This window comes from Garra rufa, chromosome 10 (genome assembly GCF_049309525.1).
Source record: "Garra rufa chromosome 10, GarRuf1.0, whole genome shotgun sequence".
In the NCBI taxonomy this organism is placed as follows: Eukaryota; Metazoa; Chordata; class Actinopteri; order Cypriniformes; family Cyprinidae; genus Garra; species Garra rufa.
Genome location: NC_133370.1, coordinates 22930060 through 22946318, shown reverse-complemented (window position 1 = coordinate 22946318; position 16259 = coordinate 22930060). Strand labels below are relative to the sequence as shown.

Sequence of the window (16259 nt, the reverse complement as noted above, 5' to 3'; positions counted from 1 at the left end):
TTTTGTGTTAGTTTTAACTCAACCAGTGTGTTATTCCTTCTAACACAGAAAAAGTGTTGATTTTTTTCTACACACTATGTGTTATGAATACACAATTTGTGTCAAGTATGTGTTATTTTTGAATAAATCTAGTATGCAATAAAGACACAGCAAACTAACGTATAGTTTATACACCATTTATTAAACCTGCTACTAACAATTACATAAAAAATCAAAAAGGTAAAAAAAAGAAAGGTAAACAATCAAAATACAGTAATTTAAACATTTTAATTGTTCCTTGAGTGAAAAGTTGTTAATGGTTAATAAAGTTTGTACTGAAACTAAAAATGTGGTATTTGACAACCTCTTAAGCATTAATTGTTTTATTTACATATTTTCGACGGCAGTATACAACTGATGGTGAGGGTCGGTGAGATGAAGTCTCTCGTTTGTCTCCTGTCTCGTCAGTAACTGCCACAAGCGCTTCAGGAGTGTCTTCCATTCAAAGCTGCAAGAGTAAAATAAAGATACTTTTGTTATTTATAGGCTACACATAACGAATATTGTAAAATAGCGATAGCTAAAAAGGCAAGAAAAGCTTAAGCATCAGAGATTATGTTAGCGTCATAGGGCAATTTGCACAATACGTGGCACCACGAAGCTGTTCATTTTCAAAGAGAAAGACGCGATGAACGACATGGATTTCCTCATGTGAGGCACTACAACGTGTCAATGATTAATTAAAAGCGATTCTGTTCATAATAAATCTAACAAAAGAAACCATAAAGCTTGTTAAAATAAGCTCCCACCGCCGAAATGTGCAGCAGGTGCAGCTTGCATCGCCATTCATGAGGCAGTTTTCCAGCTACCACGTATATGTGCCAAATGCCCCTCAACCATCTACAAATGATCACAAAAGACATTTTAAAAATGTATAATGGCAAATACAAACATTTCTCTTACCTTCACACGTCGAAGTTATGTCCTGACGATAAAAACTTGAAGCGCGAGGAAATTTGCTTGTGTCAGAAGAATAACGGCTCATGAAGTGACGCAAGCAGCAAAGTGATTGGCTGATATTTAACACATATTGTGTTAGACACACTGTGCTGAATATTTTATTTTTTATTTTTCGTATTTAACACACATTTAACACAAAATAACAAAAAGTGTGCTAAAATAGACATAACACAAACAATGTGTTAAAAAATTAACACATCCTTTTTGAGAGTGAATTATGAGGAACTTAAAGACATTTTTGAGGAAGATTTTATTGATTGGTTTGAAAACGTTATTCCCAGTATCACTGAATCTCCTGCATCTCTGCTGGCTCCATCCAGCTCTTGGTCTGTGTTCCATCCTAGCCTCGCTTTCCCACCTCCACAATCAGCCAGATCCTCAGCCCTATTTCCGCTAAGGTTCTTCAACCTCTCTGCATCTCCCATTGGCATTGAGGACCTGCCCTGTGTCTTTAGGCCACCAGCTCTGTCCAGTACATAGGGTCCCCTGTCTTCACCTCCAGCCTCTGTTTCCATGGCTCCACCTTGGCCGGTCAACACCTTGGCTGTGCCTTGGCTCCTCCCTCCCTCAGCTCCACTGGAAACCATCAGCCATATGGCTTCTCCAGGCTCCCTTGTCCCTCTGGCTCCACCTTGGTCAGATATCAACCTTCCTGCGCCTTCAGCTCCATCTGGCTCTGGATATCCGGCTCCACCTCGGACGCTCATCACCACAGATTCACTTTGGTCTCCAGGACCATTAGCATCACATGGGCTCATCGGCTCCACTTGGGTCTCCTTCTGTAGTGGTTTCTTCTCCTTTGGTCATCCCCAGTGTGTATCCCAGAGATCACCACACTCTGTCCTGGAGGGACAGTGTCCAACCCTAATCAAACACACCTGAACAAGCTAAACAAGGTCTTACTAGGTGTACTTGAAACTTTTAGGCAGGTGTGTTGAGGCAAGTTGGAGCTAAACTCTGCAGGACACCGGCCCTCCAGGACTGAGTTTGGTGACCCCTGGTGTATCCCATTAAGTATCCCATCCACCTGTGTTCATTAATTATGTCATTAGTTTCCTCATTTAGTTCTTGTATAAGCACGCCCTGCTTTGTTCAGTTTGATTATACCCTGTCTCCTGTAGATTATTGATTAAAAGACTATTTCGTTGAACTCTTCATCTTTGTGGCCTACTTATATTCAGCCACTCTTGACGGTAAGAGGAAACAAACTTATTTTTTTCTGGGTCAGGTTTTTAAAATGTGCATTGAGACATAATGATTGGAAAATCCCATTATAAACTCCATGCCAACAAACACTTGTAAAGTTCAATTATAAACTTGTTAGTAAGTCTAAAAACATTAATATACAAATAAATAATGATTCTCTCTCTTTCTCTCTATATTTAGTATTACAAGACTTGTGGTCAACTTTATATTTCATGTTCTTTTAGAGCAGCAAATCTCATTCTAATTTCATATTTCTAAATTAATTTTTGTCTACTCTATTGCACTGATCATTTACACACAGCTGATTTGTTACCTATCAATTGTTCTAAATATTTATGTATATTTTTAGGTTCTTCATACATTTAGGTTACTCAGGATATAAACCTGCAGCAAGTTTCCAGAATCCATGAGGAATGCATTCACGTTGAGTTAACAGTAGATTGGTGCTTTAAACCGATTAGCTGTGGATTAGTCTGTTCGATTTCTAATCCTCACCAATGCACTGTGGCTCATGTTAAACAATGCACTTTTTAGTGCAGTATCTGCTAACAACTCCAGAGGGAAGTCATGTGTTGTCTTTAGAGCCTCTTTGCATTGAGCAAGATGTCCAACATATACACTCTGAGGTAGGTCTATAATTTATTAATTTTGACTTAAATTTGCAATTGACATAATTAAACTTTCATAACAGAAGAGAAAGAGAAGATATCTCACAACTTTTGTTTATTGCTGCTACAATAATTCATATTTTCATTTTAGATTAGACATATTTATGTCATGTTTATATAGTGTTTTTTATTTATTTACTCTTTCTCTTACTTAAGTGATTAATTCCCTTTTCTTGTTCTCCATTGAGTTTATCAGTGGGCATGTGTACACTGTAAAAGGCCTGGCCCATTTGTTTTTATCTCTTCTGTAAAGGAATAAAAGATAAAGGAAGTTTTTCTTCAAATGTAAACTCTGCCATTTGTGTACTGTTCCTTTAACTTACATTTATGATGCATTTGCACAGAGAAATGTTCGGTGGCCAGTGGTCATCTAATGCACAACTCGATGGCAAAACAGTCATTATAACTGGAGCAAATACTGGCATTGGAAAAGAAACCACAAGAGACCTGGCCAAACGCGGTACCACATTTATCTTACTCTTGTGTGCAGTTACAAGCCTTTGTAATGTAAATCAGATTCTAGCAACTAACTAAAACTAAAAAACATGAAATGTATGTTACACAAATTTATCTAGGACACCAATTATGAAAAGCATGGCTTTTGGAGTTGTTTCACAGGGGCCAGAATAATAATGGCTTGCAGAGACTTTGAGAAAGCAGAAAGAGCACAGAAAGAGATCATGGAGGAATCGGGGAACCAAAACATAGTGATCAGGAAACTAGACCTATCTGACACCAAGTCAATCAGAGAATTTGCTGAGGTAATCAACAATGGTAAGTGATTAATATAAGAGTTTTATAACCAAATCTACACTGTTTGTATTTGATCTAACAAATCTTGACAATTTACTCACAAAAATACCAATGTGCATCCTACAGCAGCCCAAAATAATTATTAAATCCCTCGTGTTTTCAGAGGAGAGAGCACTTCACATACTCATTAACAATGCTGGGATCATGATGTGTCCCTACTCCAAGACAGCAGATGGTTTTGAGATGCAGTTTGGTGTCAACCACTTAGGTAAAGTGTTTTTCTTGTTCATTCAAACAGTTTCACAGATCTCTGTGCACTTCTTTAATGCCCTTCTTAGCATATAATGCCTATTTTAATAACATTTCTTTTGCATAGCTTTACCTTTTACTTACAGTATATAGGGGCTTTCACACCGCTTACAGGGTGGTTCCTAAAGAACCAATTTCTCATCAATCAGGTAAAAATCACGTAGTCTGAACCGGGTTTAAGTCTCAATAAAAACTTACTCGTAAAGTAAGGTCTAGGGGTTCCAGTATTCCGACACGCAAAGAGAATCATGCATGTGATTAGACAGAAGGTGAGGCTTCATTTGTCATTGGTTACGTGATTTCTACATTAACAACACAAGCCTCACAAATCAGATCACTAGAGGAAGCTGTGATCTGAGCTTTTATTGTTGTGTCGTGAGTTTCGTGATAACGGAGATGGAATGTAAACAGTTTACGTAACTGAGCATGAAAATCTGACTAAATCTCCTATGGGTGAACGTGAGTTCACCAAGTATAACATGTTCCTGGATCAACATCCTTGTTGATTCTGGAACAACATTTCAGTCAACCAATCAGAATTGGGGGATAACTTTGTAGGAAATGCCAGTTTTAGGCTTACGATCAGAGAGATGCTTCTACACCCTTCTTAATCAGCTATAATTTCCCTCAGGCGACCTGTTTCATATGCGTTTAGCCAATCAGTGTACTAATGCCACTGATAGTTCCTATAGAAATGGTTTAGACCCTTATCTGAGGTAGAAGCTAATTTAGTTCCTTCAAACCATTCCTAGTTTTTGCATTGCGAACACGCCAAAAAGCGTGCACTTCTGCCTATAGTTCAAGGAACTATATGAAAAGGTTCCTCCGGTGGGAAGCCCCTATGAATTGTGTTGTTGTTTTACAATTCCTTAAACAGATAGTTCACCCAAAAATTATGTCATTAATTACTCACCCTCATGTCATTCCAAATCTGTGAGGCCTTCGTTCATCAACGGAACACAAATTTAAGATATTTCTGATGAAATCTGGGAGCTTTCTGACCCTCCACAGACAGCAAGGGTCCAACCATGTTCACAGTCCAGAAAGGTACCAAGAACATCGACAAAATAGTCCATGTGACATCAGTGGTTCAACTGTAATTTTATGAAGAAAAAACTCTTGTAACTGAGAGTACCACTCCATAATGGCGGTAGATGGTCACCCATCGGAGAAGAATTGTTGAGTCATTATTTTAGTTAGATAGAAGATGAACGAAGGTCTTATGGGTTTGGAACTACATGAGGGTGAGTAATTAATGACAGAATTTTCATTTTTGGGTGAACTATCCCTTTAAACTTCAATGTAAGTGACATAATTGTTATCGATTAGGTCACTTTCTGTTAACCTTCCTGCTGATTGATCTGCTGAAGAGATCTGCTCCCTCAAGAATCATCAACCTTTCCTCCATGGCTCATGGTTGGGGCACAATATCGCTTGATGATATCAATAGTGAGAGGAATTACCACAGTAGGAGGGCATATGGTCAGAGTAAATTGGCCAATATCCTTTTCACTCGCTCCTTGGCCAAAAAACTCAAGGGTAAGTGTTCTTTAAAAAATAGGGAATATTAAAAAAATTGGAAAATTAATGGGTACTTGTGCCAGCGGGAAATTTGGAGTACTTTTTGATCTATCATGAATTGTATCTTCAGACACAGGTGTTACATCATATGCAGTCCATCCAGGAATTGTGCGAACAGAACTTAAAAGACATATGAATCTTGGCCTTCTAATTATGTGGAAGGTTGTGAGGCCTTTCACAAAGACCCCAGTGCAAGGAGCACAAACTACCATCTATTGTGCAGTACAACCAGAATTAGAGAAAGAGAGTGGTGGTTACTACAGGTACTGAATTGTGTTACACAGCATTAAATATAGTTGCAGAGGCAACACATATAACCTGACTGGCTCCCATAATGAATTTGCTTGCTTTGTTTTTTCTGTCTATTCCTTTCCCATTTTCTATAGCAACTGCAGACCTTCAAGATGCACCAGAGCTGCTAGAGATGATGAAATGGCTGAGAAACTTTGGGAGCTCAGCTGCAAAATGCTGGGAATAGTCTGGGAATGATCACAGTGTTTTCCATGGACAATTCAGTATACCCATCAAGATATACCCAACTTGTGTTTACAATTAATTACAACATGACCACCCAAGCAAAAATGCCATAACACAAACCAAATCAACAAATATTTATTTTTCTGTAGCTTGTTTTCTATTTCAAAGTTAGATGTCAAACAATACAAGCATGTATAATAATTCCCATACACTGAAATTAAAGTCAAGATCAGTTCTTTGACTTTCCACCGGCATTATTTCCTATATAAAGTTTTATATAGTTTAATAAAGTAGATACTTTGTAGAGGTGATGTAATTTTATTTGATATCAGCACAATAAAAAAGTATCACATTTAAAGTGATAATGATGACAGCTGCCTTTGTTACACTTATTGATTGTTGTACATCACATTTTTACACTGTGCTCTTCCCCAGGATATTGTGCTATGATATTAATACTGCATTTATTAAAACTGCATTTTAATGTAAAAGACACTAAAATATTGTCAGTTTAACAGATATTTAACAGATCTATTGTGTTTGCCAGTGTTTCATGTTACCTAAGAAAAACATGAATCTACTAGACCAACAATGGCACAAAAAATATCAGACAACAGAGCATTGCTCACTCCTATTCTAACCAAATGACACTGGTTGAAGTAACAGTATAAATTACTTCTCTATATGTATTTGAGGGCTTCCATACAAAGATATTTGGAAATGTGGTTCAAAGAGTGAGGCAACATATCTTGAGAGATGTTTTAAACTTGCACATGAAATGTTATGAATGATAACTCTTGTTTTTTTAATTATTATCTTAGTATTCCAGAGTCCCTAAATCTCTGGGGAAAAACCAAGCATATATTAGAGCTGAGGGTTATAAATAACCAATCAAATAAGAAACAGGTCCACATTCAGAAACAAATGCAACAATAAAGCCCATGTATTTTTTCTCTATATAAATACCACTTAGGAAGTTCAATAAATTCAAGTAAGTCAGATGATTTGTGCAATATAGCCCCTGTAAAATGAAAATACATGTTTAAAATAACCTGAAGAACTGTTTAAAACACCCAAATGTATACAACTGAAAGCTTAAAGACCAGCAGGCACCGAAGTGAGGAAATTAAAGTCTTAACACTGCAGTTAAAGACTGTATGCCTTTACATTGTGCTGTTTAGGCCAGGGGTCTCCAAACTCGGGGCCGGAAACTTGCAAAGTTTCACTTCAACCCTAAATAAATACACCTGAATCAGCTAATCATGGTCTCACTTGGCAACAGTTGCACCTGAAAACTGAAAAATGCTGCCTTCAGAGGACACATTTCAAGGTAAGAAGGCATCAAGGCACCTTCAAATCCAATGTTAGCTTCGCTTCCTGCCTCCTGAGATACCTTCATCTGGTCGATTTTTGAAGGTGTGTTGAGGCAAGTTGAAGATAAACTCTGCAGGACACTGGCCCTCCAGGACCGAGTTTGGAGACCCCAGGTTTAGGCTTATAAGCTACTATCAATAACTAAAATCTGACAATACCTTAAGTATAAGTGATTGTAGCTGGTTCATTTTCCCTTTTGAACTATAGTATTGGGCAGTGCTGCCCACACCTGAGATTTAGCCATTCCCTCGACTCCTCGACCTCTTGTACTCTCCGACTGTCTTGACTCTGAGATCTGTTAGTACCAGATTCGGACCCTTCCTGAGGATGGACTTTCCCATCAGGCAGTTTGAACTCAACAGATGCGAATGAAGACATGCTTCCATTTTTCTTTGCCCACATTTTAGAAGGCTCACCCATCGGAGATACCTTTAGTTCCTTGTTTCTCCTAGCTTTCCCTCCACCGCTGCCATTATTGACACTTCGGGCATCCAAGAGAGGATCAGAATCACTGCTATGTGACATATTGAAGTACGTACACTTCTGTGTAGAGGGTTTAGCCATGTCCTCCAGCTCAGAAGAGGATATTACAGCCAGAGGCGAGGCTTGATTTTCACAATATGGGTAGGCCGAATCCTCACTCTTGTTGTCCTGAGCCGTGTCGGCTGATGTGGTGTCTCCATTTCCATACATTCCCATAATTACAGGAGGAGAGTTACGGATGAGGTGGTTTTCTTTGAGAAGCCACCTGCCTTTATCAATCAGCACTCCTTCTTTAGCGTCCACGTTATCTTTTAAAGCCATGCACTGTACTGACTCAGAGTCTCCGTCAAGTGAACTTTTATCGCTCTGCGATCTACTATGGGATAGCGTCTCTTGGATTGCACTTTTAGTATCCTGAAAAGAAGCAAAACTGCTGCTTTTTAAACTTGGACTGGGAGTAGGTTTTGTTGTCATCCATTTAGATGATTTCATCAAGCCATTCTCTTTTACATGGTTTATTCTTTTTGGCTTCTCTGAACTTTCTTTAATGATTTCTCGAAAAATACGTAACCTCTCTGCCTCTTCTTCTCCACTTTCTGTAAAGAGTTCCTGTGACTGGTACCCACCATTGTCAGATGTCTCAGGTCTGTAATCAGACAGATCTGATGTATTTGGGCTCGGGAGACATTTTTGACCATACTGATCATCTGTCATTTGGCAAGCCATGAATATCTCCTTCATTTTGCATTTGTCTGGTTCTATTCTGAGGTTACCATTTGAATCACTTGTGACAGTCAGGGTAGAGGACAACAAAGCTGAATTAATTAGGTCTAACAGCTCTTGTGGGATCTCAGTTTGGTGTAGTAGATAATGATAGCCATGTTCCATACCAAAACTCTCAGCTTTCTCAAACTGGTGCTCACTTGTACTCATACTGCAGCATGACTCCCCATCCACAGAATCTTTAGTATCAGTAATCGAGTGTCTAACACCATTCACGTTATTATGAAAATCAAGCAAACCTTCATGATCTTCCTGTTCTACATTAGCATCTGGATCTACTCGTTTACAAACTTCAGAGTTCTCATGGTCCACTTCATTAACGTCATGTTCTTCCACAAGGTTATTTTCAATTTCAATTTTCTGGTATTCAGCCCCAGAAGTACCATTTTCATCATTACTAACATATTGAGGGCTGCTGTTGCAGTGTGGATCAGGATCCTCACGTTCTTGATCTGCATCTTTGACATCTGGAGACATCACCTGATCATCTTCTTGGCTAGATGATTCTAATGTTTGCTCACAATGAGGCGATGATGTCTCTGAGAGCTCTGAGTGAATGGACTTACATTCTGATTCTGACTTGATTTCTTGTTTATGTCCTCCATCACTAGTCGTTTGTTGTCTACATTCACGCTCTGTGTCATGAGAAGGTGATAATATCTCTGGGGGCTCAGACTTACATTCTGATTCTGACTTGTTTTCTTGCACAGGTCCTCCATCACTAATTGTCTCCTCAAAATCAGAAAGATCAGCTTCCTCTCTGACAGAACATTCACCCTCTGTATCATAATGAGGTGATGATATCTCTGGGGGCTCTGAGTGAATGGACTCACTTTCTGATTCTGACTTGTTTTCTTGCTCAGGTCCTTCATCACTAGTTGTTTGCTCTCTACATTCGCCTTCTGTGTCACGATGGAGCAATGATGTTTCTGAGAGCTCTGAGGGAATGGACTTACATTCTGATTCTGACTTGTTTTCTTGCTCAGGTCCTCCATCACTAGTCGTTTGCTCTCTACATTCACCGTCTGTGTCACGACGAGGCGATGATATCTCTGGGGGCTCTGAGTGAATGGACTTACATTCTGATTCTGACTTGTTTTCTTGCTCAGGTCCTCCATCACTAATCATTTCCACAAAATCAGAAATATCAGCTTCCTCTCTGATGGAACATTCACCGTCTGTATCACGTCGAGGCGATGATATCTCTGGGGGCTCTGAGTGAATGGACTTACATTCTGATTCCGACTTGTTTTCTTGCTCAGGTCCTCCATCACTAATTGTCTCCTCAAAATCAGAAAGATCAGCTTCCTCTCTTGTGGATAATTCACCCTCTGTATCACCTTTAGGTGATGATATCTCTGGGGCCTCTGAGTGAATGGACTTACATTCTGATTCTGACTTGTTTTCTTGCTCAGGTCCTCCATCACTAATTGTCTCCTCAAAATCAGAAAGATCATCTTCCTCTCTTGTGGATAATTCACCCTCTGTATCACCTTTAGGTGATGATATCTCTGGGGCCTCTGAGTGAATGGACTTACATTCTGATTCTGACTTGTTTTTTTGCTCAGGTCCTCCATCACTAATTGTCTCCTCAAAATCAGAAAGATCATCTTCCTCTCTTGTCGATAATTCACCCTCTGTATCACCTTTAGGTGATGATATCTCTGGGGCCTCTGAGTGAATGGACTTACATTCTGATTCTGACTTGTTTTTTTGCTCAGGTCCTCCATCACTAATTGTCTCCTCAAAATCAGAAAGATCATCTTCCTCTCTTGTGGATAATTCACCCTCTGTATCACCTTTAGGTGATGATATCTCTGGGGCCTCTGAGTGAATGGACTTACATTCTGATTCTGACTTGTTTTTTTGCTCAGGTCCCCCATCACTGATCGTCTCCTCAAAATCAGAAAGATCAGCTTCCTCTCTGACAGAACATTCACCCTCTGTATCACGATGAGGCGATGATATCTCTGGGGGCTCTGAGTGAATGGATTTACATTCTGATTCAGACTTGTTTTCTTGCTCAGGTCCTCCATCACTAATTGTTTTCTCAGGATCAGAAAGATCAACTTCCTCTCTGAGGCCGTCCTCAACTGTACTGTAATGACTGTCTTCATTTTGCTCAGCTGCCTCTCTGTCTGAAAATGGCACACACTCAGTTTCTGATGTTGAACATGAGCGTTTGGCATTTGTGTCGTCAGGTTCTGAAGCATCTGATTGTTCGCTAGTTCCCCTGATGTTCTGAATGGTGTCCTTCTCTGCATCAGTGTTGAGTTCTTCTATAATACCTGCCGTTACATTGTCCTCTCTTTCAGGCATATTGTTTTGGTGATCAGAGAGCTCATAAACTTCTTCTGCAGCTACATCTTTTATCATTTGCTCGGATGTTGGAGAACAATTTTCTTCATCGTCTTTGTTTTCAGGTTCTGAGTCTTCATTAGTTACCCTTTCTTGTATGTTCTCTGAATTCATCTGGTTGTGATCAGATGTTTCTAAAACCTCTGGTTTACTTGAATCACTACCATTACCCTCAGGTGATTGAATGGGCACTGCTATACCAGAAACTTCATTACCTAGGTCCTCTTCTATAGTTTCAGAGTCAGGGGAATGAGCTTGGATTAAGCACAGTTCCTGAGATTCTGGTTCCACTGGATCATCATCATTGGTTTTGTCACCGTCTTGGCCGAAATTCTCATTTTCCTCTTCCATGTCAGCAGCTTTCTCTAAACTACCACCTAAGGAGCCATCTTCATTTTCAGTCTCTTTACCTGAGATGTCACTGATGGTATCATCATGTTTAATTAAGTCTGCTTGATTAAAATACTGTAGTTCACCTTCAACAAGAGAGGAAATCTCTCTGTGAAGATCTTCAGGCATGTTCAGTTCACCCAGTAAATGTTCAATGCTAAAACTGTGCTGTTTGTCCTGATCGTCCGTTTCACCTTCTAAGTCCAATTCTACAGCAAACTCCTGCTCTGAGAACCTTGGTGACAGTGGCGGACTCTCTTCAAAGACATTTTGCTCTCGGAAATCGCTCCAGCTTTGTTTTAATTTGGAGGAAGTTGAACTTTGAAGACTGGTCAAGCTGGCTTTCAGCTCATCCTCATCCTTAATATTGGATATTTTTTCCAAGGACTGCATTACCTGCAGGGCCTCTGGACAGACATTAGAGTTGCTGGCCTGCGATTCATCTTTTGTATCTCTCAGAGTCATCAGTGACAAGAAAGACAGAAGAGCTCTCGAGGGAGAACCAAAGGCAGAAGCCACCTGAGAGGAAAAATCTGGGAGGCTACTAGACTTTTCCCTTTCCAAAGGTGTTAAGCTGGTCTGACTAAATGCTCGCGTGATGGACTGAACAGACAAGCACATCTGTTGCAAAACTGGTTTCACGCCTGACCTAACTTTGATCTCTGTACTTTGTGATGTCTCAGTAGCATCGGGGGGAACCAAATTCTCAGATGACTTGTGCATTCTTACAAGACCCTCTTGTTCAGAAGGTACCCTCAAAATTGGCATCGATTTACAAAATCCTATCGGCCTCTGTGGCTCAGTTGGTTCTCCCTCACACCTTATTTGTACAGGTGGATGAGACATTGGCCTCTCGTCAGCATCTTGTAGAGAAGGGCCTTCAACATCTACGCTATCCTTTTCAGGGTCACTTTTAATCTCAGAGTCTTCTGTGGAGTCACTGCCTATCTGGAATACTGCTCTTGGTACAGTCTCTGGATGGTTTGTCTCCTCATCATAGGGCACAGATTCTGGTTCGATTTTATTTAGCCAGCTTTCAACGTATTGATTTACACTGCAGGAGGACAACTGTAGCACAGGCAATGACAAACTTTCACTCAACTCCTGTTTTTCTTTAGAGGATTTTAATCTGACACCATTCATTGACCTTTGTTTCGGTAGCCTCTTTAATGTGGGAGCTGGATGGGCTGGCAATTGAATATCTAAACTATTCTTCTTTAGTTTAGGACCTTGAGAGTCATGGCCATTTGTGTTTACTTTGTGGGAAATGTCTTTGATGGTTTTATCTTTTAACTTGAGGTCTTTATCTGAGCTACTTTGATTCCCAGAGTTTAGATTCAAGTTTCTAATCTTTGGAGAATTTTCAGATGTTTTTGTCTTCTTATTTTTGTCTCTAACAGCTTTGTTTTCACGTCTATCACTTTCTGCTGAGCTAGTCTTTTTCTCTGATCCTGTGTGGCTCAGTGTGTCTGATATCATTTGGAGGTCTTTTGAAGACCCTGGAGCACTGCCCCTTATTTTTTTCCCAAATCCAGATGATTCAGAAGAAGTACTTTTCTTTGATTTTTTGGACTTTGGTGTATTATTTTTATTACTAACAATGTTTTTATCATCAGAGACTTGTTCCATTGCTGATGCAGGATGTATAATTTCCTTTTCGGGCATCTCAGACATGCATTCAACCAAGGTTTGTTTTTCATCATCAGTGAGGATGGATGGATTGTTTTTTAATTTTTTTGGAGGTGTTGAACAAGCAGATGACAATGAGAGCATATTAGATATTCCACCATCCTGCGAGTTGGAACTTGTGGACTGCCTAGTGAGATCTACATCGCAATCATTACTTGACGAACGGGGTCCTGAATCTGTTGAGCCTGGCTTACTTTGAGGCAAAGCTTTTGTGTGATATCCAGGCTTGTTGTCCACATACACCTGAGTATTTGCATTGTAATTGTCACATGTACCTTGTGATTCATATATGTGCACCACAGTCTCTGTTATTCCCATTGTCCCGTTGTTTTGTAGCTGAAGAATCTCTGCAACCCCTGACGATCTAAAGGAGGAGTGAGAGTTCTTGTGCTTAACCTCTCCTAATTCAGTCTTTCCGGGTTTTGACACATTTCTTTTGCTGCTGCTACTGCTGCGACTGACCACACAGTAACCCTCCGTCAGCTCTCCCTGAGCAGTTCGCTCCAAGTATGAGTAGGCACCTACTGTACTCTCCTGAACTTCAGTTTGGATGTTTTCGACTGAGGCCTCTGTTCTTCGTTGTCTGGGACCTGGAGTGGGTAGCCTTCTATAAATGGACTTAGGCTTTTCAGATGATGTATCACTGCCATAATGTTCCCTTTCTTCTTTCATGAACCCTACCGATTTGTTAACGAGTGTATTGATTTCTTTAGAATCTAGGCTGTGAGCTCCATTCGACTCTTTGCCTGAGTCATTGGTTACATCTAATGAGTTTGCACCTGATTGTGGCTTGGAATTGCACACTGCCCTCTGCTGGTTATTAACGGAAGTGCGGCTCAGTGTAGTTGTCCAGTGGATCATTTCCTCTTGTTTTATAGTAAGATGCACCTTCATCTCCACTGTCATGCTGCCATCTTCATTGACCCGGAATGATTTTTCAATGTCGTCTTCGGTAGGCATAATGGGGTAATTCCCCTGCTCCACACCATCTGTACAGTCACAGGTCTCCATCTCGTCTGATTCCACTGGCTGACTGCCTTCAGTTTCCATTGATTCATTCTTTGTCCTATTGTGCTCTGTCAGATTTCCATTTAGTGACTTATTGATCTGCTCTACAAGGAACCTCTCAGAAGATAAAGAGAAATTCCTTGATCTTGAAATAGTCCCTGCTGGAATCTTTTTTTCTTCTTGTGGGCGAATGAGCCGATATTATTAGAAGACAGAAGATGGAAGATGGTGAGGAGGGAAAAAAGAGAAAAAACATTAATTAAACTTAAAAATCAGAAACTAAGATCAAAATCAGTTTATCACTAAAGTACGGAAACCTATTTCCACCACGTAAGAAAAAAATCATGTCTTAAAAAGTTAAAATTATGACATATTTAAGTCATAATTATGAGACAAAAAGTAAAAATTCTGACTTTAAAAGTAAACATTATGACATACTTAAGTCATAATTACGAGATAAAGTGTTGAAACTCTGACTTTAGAAGTCGAAATTAACTTAATTACTTCATAAACACATTGGTTGTATGTATGTATAAATATATATAAATATATATGTATATCTATATATTTACATATATTATTATATATATTTACAGGCAAGTAGATGTGGCCAGAATATGACTTATCTCATAATTATGACTTAAGTAAGTCATAATTTCAACTTTTACTTGCAATTATGACTTTTAAAGTCCTAATTTCAACATTTTATCGCATAATTATTACTCAAGTACTCATAATTTAGACTTTTTAAGGCATGATTTTTTTTTTCTTACATGTCAGAAATGGGCTTCCATACTAAAAGGGCAGTGCTAAAAATCATAAAAGATTTTGGGCTTACGTAGTGGTGTCTCAGTTGTTGCATGCAAAGATTCAGATATCCTTGACTGGACTTTAGTGGGAGCTTGGTGACTGTAGTTTCCGGGTCTGAAGGGTTCGTTACCAGCTGCCACAACAATCCCAGAGCACAAGATGAGGGCAGGAAGTCCTTCAACCTATAAACAGAAAAGAAACTTATGTGCATCCAGTAAATAACATTATTCTTATATTTGCAGAAGTTCAAACTTTAGGACATAAGTTCGAGCTTTAGTCAGTCATGTGTGTGAGTGATTATAGTGTACTCTCACAGCTGGGGGTTAGAATTAAAAAGCATGGCTTAGTACACCAAGGATTGACGGAATGACTGTAATGAACAAAGACATAGTATACTTTGAAGCCTAAAAGCTAAAAAGGCCAAAATCTTGCACAAAAACATATGTCAATATGTATTCCTAATTACCGTACCATTCTTTAAAGATAATTTAAACCAGGAAAGCATTTATATATGTACTTACTCTTCTGCCATCTTCTGTGTAAAGCTTCACAACTGGGAACTGCATCACTTGAGAAAGATAATCCAAAAGAGCTTCAAAATTTGGGGCTGTTCTCCTACGAAGAACGATTACTCGCTTCACGCTCGGATCCCTGTTTTTGTACACCGTCAGTCTTTTCGGTGTCCGTACCACCGCTCTATTTTCTGCCATTTTTCCTGCCCTTGTGGTCACTTCATTTCTTTTTGCTAGCTGCCGGACCACTTCTCTGCGTGCTTGCCACCCCGCACTGACACTTCTGGTAGTGTTCCAAGGGACCTGTCTCTTATGGACCTCATCCAAGTTAAAAGGCTTGACTTTCTTCTGATCTGAGCACAGATAAGAGCCCCCATCCTGCACATCATCAAGTGTACGGACAACATGTGTTCCCCTGGGTGTTGTGATGGTCCTTACCCCAAATGGCAGAGGCACTTTTTTGGAGAGGGCGTCTAGAAGGGCATCAAAGGTTTTAAAAGTGCGGTTGTTGATGACCATCCGGTGCCCTGTGAATTGAGGGTCCCCGCTCTTGTAGAAACATACCCTCTTAGTGGTAATGGGGTCTGGTTGGGGGTGGAGGGGTCTGGAGAACAACGTCTGCACGCTCCCCGCGGACACGTCGGGAAAGGGTGCATCATTAAGGTGTGCTGTGCTCATATTAAGAAATACTGGAAGAAAATAAAGAACCAACAGTTAAATAACAGACTTTTTTAGTTAAATATAACTTTATTTGAATATATTTGTATTTTGGTGTATAATAACAACATCAATTCTGCACGGCATGCTATAATATTGTTCTGTTTTTACTATCTGCGTCCCATTAGGTTTAATTCTCCCG

At 39.7% G+C, this 16259-nt stretch overlaps 2 protein-coding genes across 2 annotated transcripts; one reads left to right on the top strand and one right to left on the bottom strand.

Annotated features, from left to right (window-relative positions):
* Positions 1–2699: 2699 nt before the first annotated feature.
* Positions 2700–6366, top strand: LOC141344089 (retinol dehydrogenase 12). The gene is made up of 7 exons (XM_073848828.1): positions 2700–2831; positions 3218–3333; positions 3492–3647; positions 3790–3894; positions 5265–5474; positions 5587–5779; positions 5903–6366. Exons 1-7 carry the CDS (start codon positions 2809–2811, stop codon positions 6003–6005), a joined length of 906 nt encoding a protein of 301 aa, XP_073704929.1. The 5' UTR covers positions 2700–2808; the 3' UTR covers positions 6006–6366.
* A 137-nt stretch (positions 6367–6503) lies between these two features.
* On the bottom strand, positions 6504–16078 carry LOC141344088 (uncharacterized). The gene is made up of 5 exons (XM_073848827.1): positions 15410–16078; positions 14917–15070; positions 10645–14257; positions 9399–9522; positions 6504–9149 (listed from the first exon to the last, which is right to left on the bottom strand). The coding sequence occupies exons 1-5, from the start codon at positions 16076–16078 to the stop codon at positions 7569–7571; spliced, it is 6141 nt and encodes a 2046-aa protein (XP_073704928.1). The 3' UTR covers positions 6504–7568.
* Between the last annotated feature and the right edge of the window lie 181 nt (positions 16079–16259).

Excerpts from the sequence above, each read along its gene's own strand:
- LOC141344089 (XM_073848828.1), top strand. The coding sequence starts at position 2,809 with ATGTCCAACATATACACTCTGAG. Across the intron at positions 2,832-3,217 it reads TCCAACATATACACTCTGAG|AGAAATGTTCGGTGGCCAGT; the intron begins GTAGGTCTATAA and ends GCATTTGCACAG. Across the intron at positions 5,780-5,902 it reads GAGAGTGGTGGTTACTACAG|CAACTGCAGACCTTCAAGAT; the intron begins GTACTGAATTGT and ends CATTTTCTATAG.
- LOC141344088 (XM_073848827.1), bottom strand. The coding sequence starts at position 16,078 with ATGAGCACAGCACACCTTAATGATGCACCCTTTCCCGACGTGTCCGCG. Across the intron at positions 14,258-14,916 it reads AACAACTGAGACACCACTAC|AAGAAAAAAAGATTCCAGCA; the intron begins GTAAGCCCAAAA and ends TTCGCCCACAAG. Across the intron at positions 9,150-9,398 it reads ATACAGAGGGTGAATGTTCT|CAAACATTAGAATCATCTAG; the intron begins GTCAGAGAGGAA and ends CCTCATTGTGAG.